The sequence below is a fragment of the Syngnathus scovelli genome, chromosome 3 (genome assembly GCF_024217435.2).
Source record: "Syngnathus scovelli strain Florida chromosome 3, RoL_Ssco_1.2, whole genome shotgun sequence".
Classification (NCBI taxonomy): domain Eukaryota; kingdom Metazoa; phylum Chordata; class Actinopteri; order Syngnathiformes; family Syngnathidae; genus Syngnathus; species Syngnathus scovelli.
Window position 1 is genome coordinate 21553708 of NC_090849.1, and position 19145 is coordinate 21572852.

The 19145-nt window shown below is 44.7% G+C and overlaps 4 protein-coding genes and 1 non-coding gene across 9 annotated transcripts; 3 read left to right on the plus strand and 2 right to left on the minus strand.

Annotated features, from left to right (window-relative positions):
* The first annotated feature begins 62 nt into the window (after positions 1–62).
* On the plus strand, positions 63–3775 carry LOC125994190 (ras-related protein Rab-14). The gene is made up of 8 exons (XM_049763426.2): positions 63–221; positions 591–650; positions 755–808; positions 1072–1249; positions 1309–1375; positions 1484–1571; positions 1787–1817; positions 1930–3775. The coding sequence occupies exons 2-8, from the start codon at positions 599–601 to the stop codon at positions 2105–2107; spliced, it is 648 nt and encodes a 215-aa protein (XP_049619383.1). The 5' UTR covers positions 63–221; positions 591–598; the 3' UTR covers positions 2108–3775.
* A 609-nt stretch (positions 3776–4384) lies between these two features.
* Positions 4385–6629, minus strand: mak16 (MAK16 homolog (S. cerevisiae)). Its single transcript, XM_049763390.2, has 9 exons — positions 6462–6629; positions 6240–6289; positions 6010–6119; positions 5877–5941; positions 5595–5746; positions 5304–5433; positions 5116–5235; positions 4974–5039; positions 4385–4865 (listed from the first exon to the last, which is right to left on the minus strand). The coding sequence occupies exons 1-9, from the start codon at positions 6474–6476 to the stop codon at positions 4647–4649; spliced, it is 927 nt and encodes a 308-aa protein (XP_049619347.1). The 5' UTR covers positions 6477–6629; the 3' UTR covers positions 4385–4646.
* A 375-nt stretch (positions 6630–7004) lies between these two features.
* On the minus strand, positions 7005–7106 carry LOC125965915 (small nucleolar RNA U13). Its single transcript, XR_007480010.1, has one exon. It is a non-coding gene; the product is annotated as a small nucleolar RNA U13 (small nucleolar RNA).
* Positions 7107–10281: 3175 nt separating this feature from the next.
* On the plus strand, positions 10282–13174 carry LOC125994129 (actin, cytoplasmic). 3 transcript variants are annotated; one of them, XM_049763351.2, is made up of 9 exons: positions 10282–10582; positions 11018–11176; positions 11249–11368; positions 11430–11540; positions 11605–11689; positions 11747–11908; positions 11974–12165; positions 12270–12451; positions 12675–13174. In XM_049763351.2, the coding sequence occupies exons 2-9, from the start codon at positions 11057–11059 to the stop codon at positions 12816–12818; spliced, it is 1116 nt and encodes a 371-aa protein (XP_049619308.1). In that variant the 5' UTR covers positions 10282–10582; positions 11018–11056; the 3' UTR covers positions 12819–13174. The 3 variants fall into 3 exon arrangements, with proteins under 3 accessions (XP_049619308.1, XP_049619307.1, XP_049619306.1); XM_049763350.2 differs by having other exon boundaries at positions 11021–11176; XM_049763349.2 differs by having other exon boundaries at positions 10283–10582; positions 11055–11176.
* Positions 13175–13320: 146 nt separating this feature from the next.
* On the plus strand, positions 13321–18591 carry LOC125994181 (RING finger protein 223). 3 transcript variants are annotated; one of them, XM_049763413.1, is made up of 3 exons: positions 13321–13569; positions 14550–15111; positions 18335–18591. In XM_049763413.1, the coding sequence occupies exons 2-3, from the start codon at positions 14573–14575 to the stop codon at positions 18348–18350; spliced, it is 555 nt and encodes a 184-aa protein (XP_049619370.1). In that variant the 5' UTR covers positions 13321–13569; positions 14550–14572; the 3' UTR covers positions 18351–18591. The 3 variants fall into 3 exon arrangements, with proteins under 3 accessions (XP_049619370.1, XP_049619368.1, XP_049619369.1); XM_049763411.1 differs by lacking the exon at positions 18335–18591 and adding an exon at positions 15350–16297; XM_049763412.2 differs by lacking the exons at positions 13321–13569; positions 18335–18591 and adding exons at positions 14003–14250; positions 15350–16297.
* Positions 18592–19145: the final 554 nt, after the last annotated feature.

The window sequence follows — 19145 nt, forward strand, 5'->3', positions numbered from 1 at the left end:
CTTTTTTTTCATTTCGTGGTGGAAGAAAGTCACGCAACCAGTCACGCGATGCTTGGAGGACGTCTCGCGATACGCGACGTGTTTTGGTGGACGCATAGGAAGTATTGCGGAAGAGGAGGCGGAGGCTTCTTCGTTACGGCTAACAAACGAAGCTAATTATCCGTCCGAGAAGTTGCTTCTTTATTGCCTTTTACGCCTAAAACAAACACCCGGAAAGTAAGGTAAAGAAAAATCGTGTTGAAAAGTCATTACGTTTCATTTTTGGTTTGTTTTGTCTTCGTGAATTCTGCTTTCCTGGCTGTTAGGTATAGAGCTCCAGCTGTTAGCCGGCTATCCGCTTAGCGAAGTTAGCGCAGAAAAAATATCTTGTATTTTATTATTATTCTCAAGAGGGGGGATTTTTGACTACCTTAAAGATGTGCCTTTGTGTTTATTGTGAAATAAAACAGTGGCTTGAGAGCTAACACTAGGCTAACTGTTAGCTGCTTAGCTTGTTGGCACATAAAAATGGCCTCTTCATGCCGACCGTAAGGTGGAAGATACTGAAAGTTTTCCGAGGTTGTTTTGTTCAACTTTTATTTCTGCCACAGGGGCAAAGATGACCGCCGCGCCTTACAACTACTCCTACATCTTCAAGTACATCATCATCGGTGCGACGTCAAGACCACACCCTTTTCCTACATCAATTTGATTCATTTGTGTTTTTCTCGTCCTTCAACCTGACTGATTTGTATATTTTTTGTCCTTCTCAAAGGCGACATGGGCGTGGGCAAGTCGTGTTTACTGCACCAGTTCACAGAGAAGAAATGTACGTTCTCCTCTTAATATTCTCTTTGCATACAGACAAGCATCCATTCACACTCACATTCACACCTAAGAACTATTTAAACTTGTCATATGACCAAAATCCTGCAGCTCCGATCCAGTGTTTCCTTATTGCGGTTCTGAATTGGGACATAGTTTCTTGAAATTCCACTATACAGTGAGGTCGTAAAGGAACCAGGATAAAGCCGGCGGCTCACTGCAAAAGCTTGCTTTATTAACAAATGATGATGTCATCATTGTACGCAGTCATGGCCGACTGCCCTCACACCATCGGCGTGGAGTTTGGCACCAGGATCATGGAAGTCCATGGCCAGAAGGTGAAGCTTCAGATCTGGGATACAGCGGGCCAGGAGCGCTTCAGGGCTGTCACCCGGTCCTACTACAGGGGAGCCGCCGGGGCCCTCATGGTCTATGACATCACCAGGTAAGGAGGTGCCGCTCTGTGGTGATATCACTAGATGATGTCGGCGTGTGTTTGCACAGGAGAAGCACCTACAATCATCTCAGCAGCTGGTTGACGGACGCCAGGAACCTGACCAATCCAAACACGGTGAGTGGCCCCAAAAAAAACTCTACCGAGTTTGTGTGTTTTTCAGTAACAAACAGGAGGGGTTACATACGTTGCTGAATGTGAACATGTTGCCGTGTGTGCGCGCAGGTGATAATCCTGATTGGCAACAAAGGCGACCTGGAGGCGCAGAGAGACGTCACGTACGAGGAAGCCAAACAGTTTGCGGACGAGAACGGTGAGGAACTTTTTAAAGAGTGACTATTTGGATTGACATGTCCATTTGTGTGGAAATCAAAATGGCAACGTCTGAAATGAGTGCACTCGTGACTGGGGAGTGTCTCGGGGTCGTAGCCTTCTCACGCTGAAGATGCACTTGGCTGATGAGGCAGAAAGATCTCATCATCCCCGCTGCAAATGCTTAATTGGTTTCCTTGACTTCTTCTGGTTTAGGTTTGCTCTTCCTGGAGGCCAGCGCCAAGACGTGAGTACACGCTTTCTGGCATACTCTTACTGACACTCGCACTCTCTCGCGATCGTTGTTACATACACACACGCACGCACGCACTCGTTGAGATGTCGCTCTGGTGGCGTAGAGGCGAGAACGTAGAGGAGGCCTTCCTGGAGGCAGCCAAACGAATCTACCAGAACATCCAGGATGGCAGCTTAGACCTGAATGCTGCCGAATCAGGAGTGCAGCACAAGCCGTCCGCGCCGCAGGGAGGGCGACTCAACGCGGACAGCCAGCCACCCAAAGACGGATGCAGCTGCTAACCAATCAACGGACCAAACGACGGACACAAAGACGGACGCATTGCTTCTTTTTTTGCTTTGTCGGCTCTCCTGGTCGGGAGTCTCTCTGAACTCACCTGAATCCCCAACGTCTCGTTCCGGAACCCTCAAGAAGGAAGTACGTTTCAACACAAGTCTGCTTCACTCACCTCCTCACAGAATTCCCCAAAAGAGAAATAGACATTGTTCTTGCACGTGGATGTGAAAGTGTACCCGTCACATTCCAGGGGCTGCTCCTCTCTAAAACCCCAAAAACCATCACTTTTTTTTTTCTTCTGTCCTCTACCGCTACACCCTGTTAAGTCCATATGCTCTGTTGTCCTTCATTATGGTTTCTTCTGGACTGAAAGATTCCAAAGCTTCTTGTCCTCTCTTACGCTCATTCCCTTGCCACAATGCATTTGGTAGCTCAAAGAAGCAGTTCTCCTTCAGTCGAGGTCCAAAAAAAAATCTGCAATAATAATAGACAAGATAATGGGATTGGAAAGTCAAAGAAATCTCTCTGATGGACTGGATGAATTTAGTTTCGAGTCCAAAGTTCACCCCTATTTTCATTTCCAGACCAAACATGTTGACAAAGTAAGGTCCTAAACCAGTTGTCCATCAGGTTAGGTCAGAAAGAACTGGAACGATCACATACTGAATCAAATGACGAGAAAATTCACTTGAAATGTTAGTTCTCGACTGGGGGATCTTCCAAACATTCCTGTATGACAAATCTGGATTAGGTACCTCAAAAAACAGGTCCCCTTTCTGGAATGGAATGGATGTAGAATGATTGCCAACTTGGAACTCCAAACAGTCCACAAGTACCATTTCTTTTGGACTGGAACCTGTTGCATGTTTCATATCCGAAGACTCTCATTCTTAGACCATAATAGTGGACTAACAAGGTTCTGAACCAGGTCTTCTACAATCTGATAGGAAAGAACCAGATGACTTGCAGACTGGAACATACTTACAGACCCTCCACCAAGACTAATTTTTCTGGACTTGAAGTCCAGAGTCCACCAAGAGTCTCATTTCTAAATTAGACATGTGGAGCAAGAAAGCCCTAAAGCTCGTCCCTCTTTGTGTGCCTCACAAAGATTCGAAATCCAAATACCAGTCCAGAATCTCAAGGTTCAGTGATCCTGGCTCGTTCAATTAGTGTTTCATCCCACTTTTCTTTCCTCCAATGACAAACGTCTTGAACGTAAAAGTGTGGTTCAAGGAAGGTCCAAAGGTTTTTGAAGGAACGTAAAAACAGACTTTTTAAAGTTCTCTTTTTTTTTTAATGAGACAATTTTTTGGGGTTATTATTTAAAGTCCTTCAATTGAATGTTTTCTAGCAACCCCAAAACGCTAGCTCACTTACAGTACACTCATTCCTAATGTAGCATTCCGGGTGCATTTTAGCTCGCTCGCTTCCTTTACGGGCCTCCTAGCTAAACGAGCGCAGGCGCAGCCTCTGTAGTCCCGTTGAGTTAACGCTAAAATATTTTTTGGGGGACGATGGGGGGTGTTTAAGTGTGCACTTTTTGCTGCTTTGTGATTGGTTGACAGCAGCCCCACCTTCGGTCAGCATCTTTGCTTGTCTGTCTCAATGTATGTTTAGCAATTGTTCAATATTTTAAAAAATAAACTTTTCTTCTTGGAGACACTAATGCATTTAAATCCATAGTAATTCAGTCTAAATTTATTTTAATCCAGACAAAATCCACTTTACTTCTAGAATTCTACTTTAATACAGTTGAAAATGAGTTTAGTCCAGTTTGAATCCACTTTAATAGGCCATAAATTTATTTAATCGTTTAATCCCACTAAAATCTATAATTAAAATCAAATTTCAACCAATCAAAAATGATTTTTAAAAATATTTTTTGTTCATTTTGAAATGGCTCTACAGCCTCTAGAGGGCGCCTTCTTCACGCTTTTTACTTATACTGTATTGTACACAAGTACACATTTTCTTCCATGTGCAACCAATACAGGGGTTCACATTTTTGTAAATAATTCAAGACTCCATGTTTGGTGGTCATATTATGGGATGACATCACGTTTCATTAAGATTTAATGAAGAATAAAAAGTAACTTTCGTGAACCCTATTGTGTTTCTCTGGGACATGGATCAATTTGACCCACTACATGTTTAGTTATGAGGATTTTTTTTTAGTATATAATGAATTCACAAATTGTCATTTATATTCCCCCCCACAGTTATGTAGTAATAATATTGTCCCAAAAATAATATTTAGGCTTTAAAAGAAAAGGCACCAATAAGACATTTCTCTATTTAATTGGAGACAATGGAACTTAAACATTATGCAAAACTTGGCATTTGTATGTTTACAATGACCTTCAGTGTAGCATTTTATGTCGAAATAATTGTTGATATATAAGGAAGTAGATTTACAAAAAAAAAATGCTGCACGTTAACAAACATTTTGTGTAGCCGCAGGACTTGCAGTAGGAGCAGTTGTGATTGACAGCGATGCCGGGTTTGCGCTAACATCACAGTTCAGTTTGATGGTGACGACTCCTACGTGGCGAAGCTCTTGGTGGCCGGCTGCTCCGTTTCCCGTTCGTACTCGATCTCCACGTATGCTCGCTTCTTTCGAGCCACAGAACCCTTGGCGGGAGATTTGCCTTTGCTGCGCGCCTTCTGACTTGTTCTCGCTTCTGTGTCCTCATCATCAGTGGACATTTCTTCGTCACTTTGCTCCCCCTCGTCACTGCTCGTCTTCAAGTTGTTCATGTCCTGAAACAAATTGAGACAAATTAGTTTGACGAGGTTTCCCTCTACAGCAATGGCGGCACGGCGAAAATGGCAAAGGTGGGACTTTCTAAGAGCATGAACATTTAGTACCTCAAAGTCACTGAGGTCACTCTCTTCCACCTCATCGTCGGCGACAAACTCCCGCCTCCCGACATTCTGCACAGGAAGCCACACCATCACCTCAAAGCCCGCTTGACTTTTTTTCACGCATCAACCTGATCTCCGCGCTCACCTCGTCATCCTTCTCTACCTCCTCCTCGTCCTCACTTTCCTCCTCTGCCTCTGACTCCTCATCCTGCTGCTCCAGCGCTTTGTCGAAAGCCACGATGGGGAAGTTGTAGATGTCGCCGTACTGCAAAGGAAACACGACGGGGGTTAAAAGGTCAGCATCAGGACGTTTGGGCGGAGTTGATTATTTACCGTCCCCTGCTTGAGCCTCTCCAGCAGCTCCTTCTCAATGGCGTTGTCCAGCTGTGCGGCAATCAGAGCTTTTTCCTCCTTGCGCTTCTCCCGACGCTCAACCTTACGGCTCAAAGGAACCAGTTTCTTCCTAGAAAATCACAAATGACAATTTGAAATGTTTGATTTGAGATTTGTCTTTTAAGGATGAACATATCACACTGCTGGTTACACTCCTAACTCTCGTGACTCTAACTCTCGATCCATTTTTAGTGGGGACCTTAGAAGACGTTGCGCATTCGGCGTACTTACTTCCTCTTGAGAACGAGCTTTCGCATGCGGATCAAGTACTGCGTGATCTTGGTGAAGCGTTGTTTGCATTTGTGTCGGATGAAGCGAGGCCAGTAGATGAGGTTCTCATCGATCTGCTCCAAAGCTTTCTCATAGTTGTTACTCAGCTTCACCTGCGTCGATATGAACAGTTGTCATTCTTCGTTATTAAAAGATATGCTGGGATGTGGATATAAACACATCTACAGAAGAAGAAAAAATACACAAATGTTCTATTGTCTATTTAAAGATGGTTGGCTTTACCCTCTCCCATAATTTGGCAGGAAACGCCGCTCGCTCAATCACCTTCATGTAGAGGAAACACTGACCTGTGCCGCCAGCATTTAAAACAAAGTTAATACAAATCTTACAAAACTTCTTTGCCGCGCTTGCGTACCTTTCTCCTCCCGGATGGTGGCGTACTGACTGTTGGCCAGTGGACACGACGAACGGTTACACACGCCGGTGATGTTGAACTCATTGCGACAGAAACTTTGACTTTTGGTCCTAAGGAAAGAAAAAAAAAGCTGTTCTAGTAGGCTTTTCCTGACATCTCACTTTCTGCGGGTTTTGTGCTCACGCTGCTAAACATTACATCAATTTAATGAAGACTTAGTTCAAACTTACTTGACTTTGTAAGAGCAGAACTGCCTGTTCCCTATAAGGTCCCAAATTACCTGCACGAACAGAAAATAGTTAGTTGAACGATGATATAAGTAATGTTTAGCTACAATAGACATTAGCGACAATCATAACATCACACGAAAAGTTGTAATAACAAGTGTTTGCTTCAGTAATAACGCGATGAGGTCCAGGCTAACGTTAGCCTGATGCTAACTATTCACTTACGTCGTCGTGTTGCATGTTGTCTTTATGCTCACCGCGGAGCTTAAAGCTTCACTCTTCTTTTCAGAAATAAGGTGGAAAGAAAGACAAATGATTCAAACTGACTTCAAGTAGATCCGTTTCGACTCACAAGAAGCACATGGACCTGTCGGTAAGCCACCATGTTTGTTTGGTAGTGACGAATCGCGTCGACTTACCGCGAGGTTTCAGACGTATTGTCAAACATCGCGAGATCAGACGACGTGGTGAAATGTTCCTCCACAACCGTCTTAAAAAAATACCCACAACTATTACTCTTGGGGATGTTTGGATATTTTGTCACTGAATTATTTAGAAGAAATGTCATTGATGTCTTATGACAAATGTCAACGTTACTTTTGCGTCATTTCAGGTAACCAAACAGGGCTTGAGTGCGAACGACTACACCAGGGTAATTCCGAAAGAGATGAGTGTTAGCTAACACCTCACAGATACGTAATATTTTAACTTTTCCCTTTGCGATATTCATTTGACATAGTTTCTACCCTGTATTTTAAGTCAGTTCATGGTCAGACGGTTTAAAGACATGTTGCGTAACAAGAGGGGGGCATGCCTTCTCACGTAGGTCACGTGATATCACCGGTCATCATTTGCATGAACCGAAAGGATCAGGCCGGTAGGTTGAGTGTTCACTATTTCTATACCACGTACCCAACTGTTACGCTAGCGGTGCATATTTAAGAACCTCTAATGTAATATTATTGTGACGTCACATCATTTTATATAGCCAAACACGGTCACGCAAGGAGTATGTTTCACGAGAAGACGACAAAAGAGAAGTAAACTTTCAGCAGCCGGCGCGGTGCATTGTGGGTCAGTGAAGTATTACGTCATATGTGACCTCATCGCGGCTGGCCTCACTTTCGTTTTTTTTTTTCCCCTTGAAACTTTGTGACGTCATAGTGAAACTAAAAAGGCATTAAAGTAAAGAAAACGTGTAATAAAAACTTTCAAAATCAAATAACTGAAAAACTATAAAACATCTGGAACGACAATGAAATCCATACATACATGTAAATATGTTAAAAGAGACCAAAGTACATATATGTCAAGAAAATAACATTTGATCAATTCAAACACTATAAATGCATCAGGATAAAGTCAACTACAATATATATTATTTTTAACCAATTTGAACATAAAACCAACAATTAGCATCAGGACCTGTCAGCTCAGTTTCTGGTGTCTAATCAAACGTACAGCTAAAATTTATACGGCAATAGTTTTATACAGTTGTGACACTAGCCACCTACTAAAATATTGATCCTAACCAGTAAAAGGAATGTTAAAGTCCTTATGTAAACACTTTTGACACTAATAACACCAATCTAAGGTTTCGATCCAAAGAGTTTTGATGCTATCAGCTTCCTTGTTGAAGTTTAATGCTAACAGTTGACAATGCTAACATTTTGATGCTGACGATCTTCATGTGAACGTTTTAATGAGGACAATTTTGAAATTAACAGCCATGCTTAAGTTTTGACGCTAACAAGCACTCTGCTTAAATTTGTACATTGAGGTTTTTTTTTCTCGTTGATTTGGTTTGAAGCGGCGTCTGTCATCACGGTCGCGTTCATCCCATAAAATGCTGAAACATCTGGATGCTGGAGAAAAATGTCAATTTATGAAGTTGTGGTGCAGTTTTCGACATGTTCGCCACATCTGTTCGAGGAGGCCCATGTTGCGGGCTATCCCGCGGCGATGGCGGCGGCTAGCCTGCGTGCTTGGGACGTGCGCGTGCTTGTCCACGACGGATGTTTAAATAGCCGCCATGCTAACGGTGGCGCCTTTACTTGGGTGCCTGCGTGAAAGACGCTGCCATCATGTTCAGGATGCTCGCCGTGGCCTGTGAGTAGACCAGAATGCGGACTTTACATCAGTGACATCGTCGCTATTTTGCAACGCATTGACATTAACAATTTATTATTGTTTTGAACGTATACTGTGTTTTTTATCTTTTATCCATCAAGTCCGGTTGGATTTTACAACCCTTCCAATTGTTTGTGGATATCTTTTAACGGCTCTTTTGGAAAATAGGATGACATGAAATATGTATGTCATGGCTATTTGCAGGATATATACACACAAATATGATGTGAGAATGTAAAATGAGGAAGATGACATGATTTATGTTTTATTTCCTCCTCCCCAGTGGTTTCTGCGCTTTATTTTCTCTCTCGCACATCCGGTAGGTTTTATCGTAACACCCAAATGATAAGAATGATGATCACAATATTAATGATGATGTTGATGTCTTACAGAGGGTGTGGTGGTGTATGCGTGTCACAATGACACTGCTGTGATGGCATGTGGTAAGAAAATACACATTTTCTTGTCTTTATGCTCTTGTGGGTACATCGTGTGTGTTTTTCTGCATTAGTCTGCTTTTTGTGTTTTTTGTCTACATTTGTTTTTTTTTGTTGCGTTTGTATCTGTGCCTGCTTTTTGTTTGTCTTTTTGTGGCCATGTTACAATTTGTGTTTTTGTGCGTGCAGATCGAGGACAAGTGTGCATTTTGTGTGTGTGTGTGTGTGTGTAAATGTTTTCGCTGTATATGTGCCTTCGCAGAGTCAAGTTTTAAGATTCGTTTGGACCACATTCTGTACAAAGTGGGCGTCGGTACCCGCTGCGGGGAGGGCAAGCGTCACCCTGACGACGGCGAGGGTGTCTTTTGCGCCTTTCCGTGGGCTGAGATGGTGGTGGAGGACCTGTGAGATGACGCACACACACACACACCTGAACCGAAACAAGAAGTGTCCTTATCTGACGTGTATGCGTGTTTGTGTGTGTGCACGCGTTAGCTGTGTTAACCGGCGTTCTTGCGAAGTTCCTGTCACCGAGGCGGTGTTTGGAGAGTACCCCTGCAAGGAAAACACACGATACCTGCAGGCGGCCTACACCTGCATTCCACAGGCACCGCCGCTGCCCGTGCCTGCCAAAACTGACAGTAGGCACACACACACACACACACGTGCAAAAATTTGCCCACACGCACACACACTTTGACCCTTGTTTTGTAGGTGATGACAACACTGGCTGACCAGGTTGATGATCACGATCTTGTTTATTGAAGATGGAATAAATCATCATTTCACAATTTGACTTTTGTCTTTATGTGGTCACACACTGAATAAATACACTCCTCAATTTCAAATGACGAAGTTTCAGCCATCAAGTGCAACATAACATGCAGAAAGCACCGACAGAAACCTTCAAACTAGCAATAATAAATTAAATGTGATAACCCAAATACGAACTGCACATAGATCCGTGGCATAAACAAGACAGTACTCGAATAACTAATGCCCTAATGACCTCTCGTGGCCGTAGGAAACCTCTACACACGTTGTCAAGACTCCACACATGCGCACACACATACTTTCTTTGAGGTCATGTGGGTCTTCCTAAATATGGTACACTCCTATCCCTCTAGACGCTTGTGGATGTTCATTTTTCTGTTTGGGTCCGTGAGACCCGTGCATGAGATCCCTGCTAAAGCAGCGCCCCAAGCAGTTTGCAGCTGCTCTCTCTCCAACCTGATATTGCAAAGCCCGAGGGGTGCAGACAAGGCGGACCGACCGGCGCCTGGCATGCCGAAAATAGCAGCCGTTTGTACACTAAACACCTGACAGTGGTAAAATGTCAAAACAACAAACGAAAATATGCTTACATGCAGAGGCAAGTACACACACAAATGAAAACACAAGCACAGACACAGATGAGGACACACACCCTCACCCGCATCCGCATCCGCTAAATGCTCAACTGGAGCCCGGCCCAGATACCATTGAAGCCACCGCGGATCCAACGCACATGCAAACACTCGCAGAAAGACAAGATGAAACCAACAAGATAAACTAGTCCAATTCCAAACCTCGCCCCCCAAAAGCATTAATACACAACCCAATTGGCTGGGAGACCAAGTGAAGCAGGTTGAGCGGCACACCTGGTGCAAATTTGGAGCACACGGACGATTAGAGGCAGCTTAACTATACGAGCAGTAGTATTTCTGCGTCCGCCGGGAAATAATCCATCAAAGAGACGCACCTCGACTAACCAGAGACGTGCTAGGCATACCTCAACAGGTCAGACGAGTACACTTCTCATCTGTATGAGTGTGTGTGTGTGTGTGTGTGTGTGTGTTTTTCCACAGCATATACATTTATATAGTATTTGGGTGTCAATATTTATACACAAAAATATGTGTGTGTGTGTGTGTATATATAGTACATATAGGTTCTGACGTGTGTACGTGTGTTTGTGTATGGAAGTGTGTGTGTACATGTATGCTTGTGCACGTATGTGTGTGGATGTTGTTTGTTGGGAGTGTATTTGTGCGTGTCTGTGCATGCATGTGTGGGTGTGTGTGCATTAACGAGTTGTGTAGAAACACCCAAAGCCAAACAGGGTTTTTATTTTGAAAAGGTCTTTACTGAACACTATAAAAAATTGATAACCTCAGCACATTAGAGACTAAACCAGACCTCGACTCATGACCTTTTGGTGTCCAATGTTGGGAGCAGAATGCTTGAAACGATTTGAAATGCAACACGACAGAAATGGACGACAAGCTCGCTGTGGTGTTCGACAATGGTTCCGGCATGACCAAGGTCGGTTTCGCTGGAGACTACGCCCCTCGATTTGTCTTCCCAACTGTCGTGGGTTACCCCAAAGACTCGGTAGGAGGACGATAGCGGGGTAGCTAGGCGAGTCTATGGAAGAAGGTATGAACAAACGGCGCTATGCCGCAGGCTACGGTGACGGGATCTGCCCCTGTCGTGGGCGCTGAGGCCCAGACCAAGAGGGAAATCCTGAATCTGAAGTACCCCATCCAACGTGGGATTATCACGAACTGGGACGACATGGAGAAGGTGAGTCAGGTTGAAAGCTAAAATTTGGTGGATGGAGCTGACTGCTTCAAATGTGCTTCAGATCTGGCATCACTCCTTCTACAACGAGCTTCGCACGGCCCCCGAGGATTGCCGTGTCCTGCTGACCGAGCCGCCGCTCAACCCCAAGGTCAACAGGGAGAAGATGACGCAGGTTAGCGGCAGTCCAACACACACTTTACACTCCTGTGAAGTCGCTAACCTCGGCAATGCTACAGATCATGTTCGAGACTTTTAACACCCCTGCCATGTATGTGGCTGTCCAACCTGTCCTGTCACTGTTCCTGTCGGGTCGTACCACAGGTAAGCGATCGTGAGGCGCTTTTCTCGTGGAGGGTTTCACACAACGCCTTTGCGCAGGTATCGTCGTAGACTCTGGTGACGACCTCACCCGCGTGGTGCCCGTCTACCAGAGCCAGGTGATCTCCGACGCCATCCTCTGCCTGGATCTGGCCGGCAGAGAGCTGACCGACTACTTGATGAAGCTCATGACCGAGCGAGGCTACAGCTTCCCCACCACGGGTATCAGCAACTTCCTTTTAGCTTCAGCATTTGCGCTTCAGCGAAAACAATTTTTTTTCCCACAGGTCAGCGTGAGATTGTGCAGGACATCAAGGAGACCCTCACCTACGTGGCGCTTGATTTCAAGCAGGAGATGGATAAAGCCACTTCTTCATCTGAGCTGCAGAAGAGTTACAAGCTTCCCGATGGCCAAGTTGTCAATGTCGGAAATGAGAGGTTCCGATGCCCCGAGCTGCTCTTCCAGCCCGACCTCCATGGTAAGTACCAACCTGACTCCGGTTCATTGACCGCTTCAAATCAAGTCAGAAATGTTGCTCAGATTCTAGTTTCTCTTCCTTCCTCTTGCCATTGTTGCATTCAGGTAAGGAGTCTGCGAGTGTCCACCAAACAATCTACGACAGCGTCCTGCTGTGCAAGGAGAATATCCGGAATGATCTATTTTACAACATCGTGCTGTCGGGCGGCAGCACCATGTTCCCCGGCATTGCCAAGAGAATGCAGAAGGAGATGAACGCCCTGGCCCCACCCAATACTAATGTCAAGGTATAACTTGAATGGTTTTTGGGTTAGTCCGCAGAGCTCATATGGACTGATTGGTGTCCTCCTAAAGGCCCAAATACATACCTTCTTGGCAAACTGTGATGTGGAATTTCCCACCCGCTAGTTAAACCAAACCAGCTTGGTGTCCTGCAACTGGAGTCATTTATCTGGAAGTGAGAAAAAAATAGTTGGTGACTCATCTAAGGTGGCCTCGGTGTCATTCCAGGTAATCGCTACCGCAGAGAGGAAGTACTCGGTTTGGATCGGCGGCTCCTTGCTGGTCACGTTCCCCACCTTCCAGGAGCGCTGGGTGACCAAGGACGACTACAATGAGTTTGGAGCCTCCGTTGTGCACCGCAAGTGCAAGTAGAACCATCGAGATATAAAAACAGTCCAAATTATTACAGATTTTTTTTTTTTTTTTTTTTTACTGTCTGCTTTCATATTAATAAAATGTTGACTTCTCGCAATAATCTCATTTAATTGTAAAAACAATAACAGAGTTCTTCCTGCTATGAGGGAAAAAGGCTTGAGGCTACTTTTGCTGGGATACCAAGTTTTGTTGATTAAAAACACAATCTGGAGTAGAGTGACGACAATTTTTCAATCATTGACTGATCATGTTTTATTCATCTCCTTTGTGACTATAAATGACAAATGTTTCCCTTTTTGACTTTTTTTTGTACGTGTAAAGCCCTTTCTACAAATAAACTTGACTTGACTTGACTTGACTTGACTTGACTTTTTATAACAGAAATTTGTAAGCCACCTCAATGGATTTGAAATTAAGAATTAGTAACAATCCTACATTGTTTTGCTTGTGAATTCAAATGTCATTCAAGTCATCACACATCATGATCTTGATTTTTTTTCCTTTTTTACATTTATGATCAGCAAAAAAAAAAAAAAAAAAGGAAGAGTCTTCTTGCAATCAGCTTGACTTGCCTCAGCTGCTTGCTGGCCTTATTTTTGCACCTTTAAACAGGAAGAGGTCACCGAGATTCATTTGCAATGGCTCCACGTCAAGCACCTTCACGTTTGTGAACGGACGCGGTCCTCGTCAAGTCGGAGATTCAGCTTGGTTGGTTTCCACCAAACAAAGCGTCACCATCTTTGAAAAGGTACATTTTCAAATTATCCCAGTTTTTTTTTTAATTTTTTTACTGAGTCCAAATTGCCTAGCTTATTGAGGGAATTGCCTCGATTTTGCTTTTTATTTCTATTTTGCAGCAATAACTGTTAAAGCTGGTCAAACATTTTTGATCATTTTGTTTCTGAGTGTTAATTGTAATTTACAGTTTGAAAGTTAACGCTGCTTAAAGGGGAAAAACTTTTGCACATAGTGGTCAACTGTAGTTATGTGGAAATTGACAGAAATGTTTGAAAAGAAGATTCAAATTCATTGTATGCTAAAGTTAAATATAACTGAACAGTATGAAATACGTTTTTGATTAAGGAGCAATTGATCCCAATGATTCTTTTGCGTGCTACTGTTGTGCAACTCCAAAGTAGATTCTGGGGGGGTGGGGGGGGTCATGCAATGGCATCGTTGGCAAAAGCCGTGCACATCAAAGTCCGCCGATGCTTCGGACCCAACAAAAAGATGTTTGTCATCAGAGCAAAGGCTTGTTGGGTCAGCTTGTTAAATATCTTTTTGTGATGTCAGAGATAAAACACGGCGCTGACTTGCCATGTTTTAAGCGGGTATTGCTCTCACGGTAATCCAAATCTAGACGGGCTTCTAAAAATAAAAAAAGCAGGAGGTGGAGTCTTGCAACACTTGCCAAACATTTGAAAAAGCGGTAACAGATTATTTTAAATTATTTCTCATCATCTAAAGTCGTCTGTGATTTGTTTAAATCTGCCAGCGCTTCAATATGAGAGGAAATGCTAATTACTTTTAATAAATGAATTTTTTTTACTCATTTATTTGTGGAGCGAGGGGGGGGGGGTGTGTGGTGGCAATTATTGGCATTTTTAAAAATTATTTATTTTATTTCTTTATTATTTATTTTTCCCTGCTTCATGTGCCGTGGACCCAATCTGCTGTATTGCCTACTTTTCACAAATTTGATGATGAATGATTTGCTGTTGTTTCCAGGGGTCAAAGGTGAAGTGACCAGCATGAATCCTTGCGTGAACTCAACTGATCCGGAATTACCACCAAGCCCGCCGCCATACCCGATCCTGGCGGTCCCGGCAGTCGACGCCCGTTCGCCCACCTCTCAGCTCTGCTCCGTTTCCGACCTCGGCCCGCTGACCTCGCCGGCTTTGCTTCCCCCGCCGTCATGCCAGGTGTGCGTGGCTGTCCCGTCACCTGGCCTGCGCCCCTCCCCACCACCTTCGTCGGCACCCCCCGAGGACCAAGCCCCGGATTTGGAGTGTTGGGTGTGCTACAGCAACTTCAACAACGTCTTCCGCTGCCCCAAGATGCTGCAGTGCAAGCACACCTTCTGCCTGGAGTGCTTGGCCCGCATCAACGTCAAGTCGGCGCAGCCCGCCGCCATCCGCTGCCCGCTTTGCCGGAGCGTGACGCCGCTGCCCGCCCTCGGCCCGCCCCAGCTGGCCACCGACGCCGACGTGCTGGCGTCCCTGCCGCCCGCCATGCAGCGCGTCTACAGCGTTCGCTTCCAGCGCAACAAGGGCAAGCTGCAAATCAAGAGGTGAGGTGAGGGGGGGGGTCCTTCTCGTGAGTACTAAACAATCTTGAAAAATGTCGTAATTGTGTTTGCTGTTAATTCTCTATATAATGGTGACTTTTTAAGCCCAGTATATTGAGAATTTAAAACCACAAAGTGCAGTCCACAAATCGTACAACAGCAGAGGCAATAAATTCTAAAAAGTAGAAAATGGCAAAACAAAATCCAATTTACAAGACTACACCTGCTGTCTTTTCACAAGGTTATCGGAAGGTCAGGGGCGTTGCACCATAAGGTCGCTGGATGTGGGTCTACCGAGCCCTCCCTTCCAAAACGTTGGCAGATCAGGCGGCGTGGGCGAGGCCTTGTTCAGACTGACGGGTCGGCCGCAATGTCGAGCTTTGCTCCTAACGCTGGTGCTCACCATGACCATCGTGCTTGCCGTCATCGTCGTCTTCCTGCTCACGTACAACACCGACCAGCTCTAGAGGCTCGCCAGCTGTCTCCATGGCAACCGGATTCTTGCACTGTTTTTGTGGCGACAAAGATCGCTGTATTAACGACAACCGAGGTGCTTGGCAACTTGTCTCCATGACACCCGGGGTGCCGTCCAAGATGCTCAACTATCTCCGTGGCAACCTGCAGGGCGCTAAGCACACACTTGCTTTTTCCATGGTGACCAAGATGCTGTAGTCTCCATGGTAACTAGGATGCTGAGTGACTTCTTTCCAAGGTGACCAAGGATTCCGTCACTACAATCTCTGATCTCTGAGACCTTCATGGTGATACAGCTGCTCAGTAACTGCCTCCATGATGACAAAGATGTCTCCATGTTGGTAGGATACTGTGCAATTTGTTTCCATGGCATCGTGATGCTCATACACAATTTCCATGATCCTCAAGATGCTGAGTCACTAACCAAAGTGTCCAGTATGCTTAATTGGGGTCTCTATGGCAACCAGGATGCTGGTCAAGATGACCCTGGAAAGGCGAGTGGTGATGACGTCACTATCGGCATACCGCAAGATGACGGGCAGCCTGCGTGCATGTTTAAACTGACCATTGCTAATGTGTCTGAAAATATTGCTTTTCTGTGTAATGTCATGTTTTAGACTTTTACGGTGCAAAATAATCTTAAATATTTAACATTTTTAATAATGTACCTTTCTCTTCGCCTTGTTTAAACGTGAATAAATGTGTTTTTGAACCATTCTTTGCGTTTTTGTTGTTTGCCCACCTTGACATGCGATTTCATAACTGAACAGCAGGTGGTAGTATTGTAGCACTAACAATTGTTTTTCTGGTTTAATATTTTCCTGGCCAACCAATACAGAGATGAGATGGGAGGGGGGGGGGGGGGAGACATAATGGGCGTGTTGAAGTTAATACCTCACTTTGATGTAGTTCACAGGAGGTTAACAGGTGAGTGATGAATGGTTGCCATGGAGATAGAGTGTTATGTACAGGGACATGCACACCCATAGCAAACTGTTACCATTAATAACTTGTGTGATTTTTTTTTTTTTTTTTTTTTTTTTCCCAACGTTTACCTTTGCTCGGGACAGTTGTGATCAGCAGGCTACTGGCCAAGAACCCTCATCCTGCTGGTCACTTCTGAGCCACACATGGCTAATGTTTTTGAAAGCCCTGACATTGTCTGGGTGCAAAATGAACCACAAAATTTGCAGCTAGGAAAAAAAAAAAATACATTAACACCCCTCCAAAAAATGTGTGGGGTCGATGGGTTCACTCCATTACTAAAAATACCTTTTCTTGTAGAACGTATGAATGAACTTGAATGGAGATGCACGAGTCCATGTGAGTGGGCACGTTCTTGCGTGTGTGTCAGAGCAGCTCTTGAGTGCAAGTGTGTGTGCATGCGCTTGTCACTTTTAAGTGTCCTGACCGCTAAGCTAAGCTACGCTACGCCCATCACAAAAATTGGGCCTCAGGCTGTGTCTGTGTGTGTGTGTGTGTGTGTGTGTGTGTGTGAGAGAGAGTGTGAGAACAGGGTGTTTGCGTTTCCACAGTGTACAATGAATGAAATGGTTCAAGCATTTGTGTCTGCACGGAATGTGTCTGTGAGGCATTTTTAAAACGCAGTGTGCGTCGTCTGGGAAATCCTTGTGGTTGGAATGCCAGGGCGGTGAAGTTCTCAACGTCTTGGAATGGAACAAACATGTAACCGAATGACATGAAACCAGGCAAAGGAAACAAGGTGGCAAGGAAAAGAGGTCAAGGAAAGCAATCAATTGCATAAGTGAAACTCTGTCGATAAAGGATGGAAAGAAATGAGAAGAGACCACAAGGAGCAACATCATTGAGGAACACGTTGTGGAGGAAGAGTTGAGGAATTGAAGAGAGAAAAAAAATCTAGCATAGGAAACGATGAGATAGATAAAATGAAGTGCAAAGTAGGAGTCAAGGAAAGAAAGTGTGGCTGAGGAATTGAGTCAAGTAAATAGGAATCGAGGAGAAGGAAAGACCAGGAGATGACGGGAGGAGTCAAAGGAAGGAATTCAAGTCAAGGAAAGGAAACAAGACCAAGGTAACGAGATGAGGGAAGGAGGCACATAATTAAGGTGTTGCAGAGCTTGCGTGCGTCTTAAAATAACTCCAAAAACAAAAATGGAGCCAGTGGCCTACAGCAAGCAGACCACACCCACACGGCGCATATTTAAGCAGCGTGTGTGAAGGTGACAAGGAAGAAGCAGAAGATCGACATGACTTCCTGTTCCTCCTGCACGGTACTACCCGTGCTTGCTGGACTTCGGCCACCGCGCCGCCGATGCAGAGTCTTGTACCCGCCGTCTCGCTGCAGGCGGTGGACCCCGAGGAACGACCCAGACCAGGCCCTACGCTGGCTCCGCCTCCTCGCAGCGCTGCTATTCATGCAGATTTTCAGTGAGGACTCGAGTCCAGGTGAGACAAGCTTTAAGTCTGGTTCAAAGGGAAGGTTCTGGTCCCTTGTTGTCTACAGTTTTAGTCCAAAGAGAAGGTTCTAGTCTTGACAGAAGGTTGTGGTCCAAAGGCAAGGTCATCTTTCTGAGAGTTTTGGTTTTGGTACTGAGACAATGTTCTAGTCCCAAAGTAAGTCCAGTGAGGATTCTTAACGTTAGCAAAGGTTCTGGCCAAGGGAAAGGTTCTCATCCCTAGAAAATGCTCCGCTCCCATAAATAGGTTTAGCAATGCTAACAGTTAGCTTTAGCCTTCAGTGTCTGACGCCATCTTTGTTGATTCACTGAAGATGCGATGAGCACTGAAAGCCGTGACGGGGACCAGCCCACAACGCTTGAGCACGATTTGACCCCAGAGAGGCCACGGGGGGTCCGAGGAGTGGCCGGCGCTTCGGAGCCACTGGTGGACCGTCTGGTCAGCTGACCCCGTCGAAGGAAACACAAGCTCCGACATTTCACTTGTTCCAGAACATTTCTGTCATGTAACATATGTAAATATATCATGATCCCGTTTGTACACGTCTTTGCAATAAATTATTGTATTCGACTTCCTGGGTTTTTTTGGTGTTTTTTTTTTTTTCAATGTGACATTTTTGGTTGGGTTTTTCAAAATTTCTGGAGCTTAGAAAAAAGCCGATTTCCCTCACTTGTCTCGCTTCCCTTCCAAATGCGTGCTACAAATTCAAAATGGCTTTAGGGGCTGAATTTTCAAAACAATCCAGGAGGAGCCAGGGTTGCATTTTTGGTCCAAGTGTAAGAGCAAGTTCGTTTTATTTCGAGCCTGCGGTGGTGTTAATTCAGGTCACCAAAGTATTTTTGAACTTGCATTAATCATGAACTTGAATGTAATGATGTGACAAAATCCATCCGAATTGAAAAAGAAGTGTGCAAAAGACATGACGTAATCCCTGCTACGGCAACACACACTCACACGTACACACACCACACACACACCAGCATGCACGTAAGGCCGTCTGGTAAAAAGTGACCTCCTCATATCACCCAATAACGTTACCATAGTACCAAAGTTGCATGGAGTCCTTAAGTGCCTGAACCTGTTTTGTATTTCTGTCCCAACATCTATTAACAATGAACCAAGAC

What these genes read in the sequence shown, in the direction of transcription:
- LOC125994190 (XM_049763426.2), top strand. Translation starts at nt 599, where the DNA reads ATGACCGCCGCGCCTTACAACTACTCCTACATCTTCAAGTACATCATC. An exon ending in CCAGTTCACAGAGAAGAAAT is followed by an intron (nt 809 to 1,071) that starts GTACGTTCTCCT and finishes CATTGTACGCAG; the next exon opens with TCATGGCCGACTGCCCTCAC. An exon ending in ACAGTTTGCGGACGAGAACG is followed by an intron (nt 1,572 to 1,786) that starts GTGAGGAACTTT and finishes CTTCTGGTTTAG; the next exon opens with GTTTGCTCTTCCTGGAGGCC.
- LOC125994181 (XM_049763411.1), top strand. Translation starts at nt 14,573, where the DNA reads ATGAATCCTTGCGTGAACTCAACTGATCCGGAATTACCACCAAGCCCG. An exon ending in GGCAAGCTGCAAATCAAGAG is followed by an intron (nt 15,112 to 15,349) that starts GTGAGGTGAGGG and finishes TCTTTTCACAAG; the next exon opens with GTTATCGGAAGGTCAGGGGC.
- LOC125994129 (XM_049763351.2), top strand. Translation starts at nt 11,057, where the DNA reads ATGGACGACAAGCTCGCTGTGGTGTTCGACAATGGTTCCGGCATGACC. An exon ending in ACAGGGAGAAGATGACGCAG is followed by an intron (nt 11,541 to 11,604) that starts GTTAGCGGCAGT and finishes GCAATGCTACAG; the next exon opens with ATCATGTTCGAGACTTTTAA. An exon ending in CTACAGCTTCCCCACCACGG is followed by an intron (nt 11,909 to 11,973) that starts GTATCAGCAACT and finishes TTTTTCCCACAG; the next exon opens with GTCAGCGTGAGATTGTGCAG.
- mak16 (XM_049763390.2), bottom strand. An exon ending in AAGCTCGTTCTCAAGAGGAA is followed by an intron (nt 5,434 to 5,594) that starts GTAAGTACGCCG and finishes GTGATTTTCTAG; the next exon opens with GAAGAAACTGGTTCCTTTGA. An exon ending in AGGTAGAGAAGGATGACGAG is followed by an intron (nt 5,040 to 5,115) that starts GTGAGCGCGGAG and finishes CTTCCTGTGCAG; the next exon opens with AATGTCGGGAGGCGGGAGTT.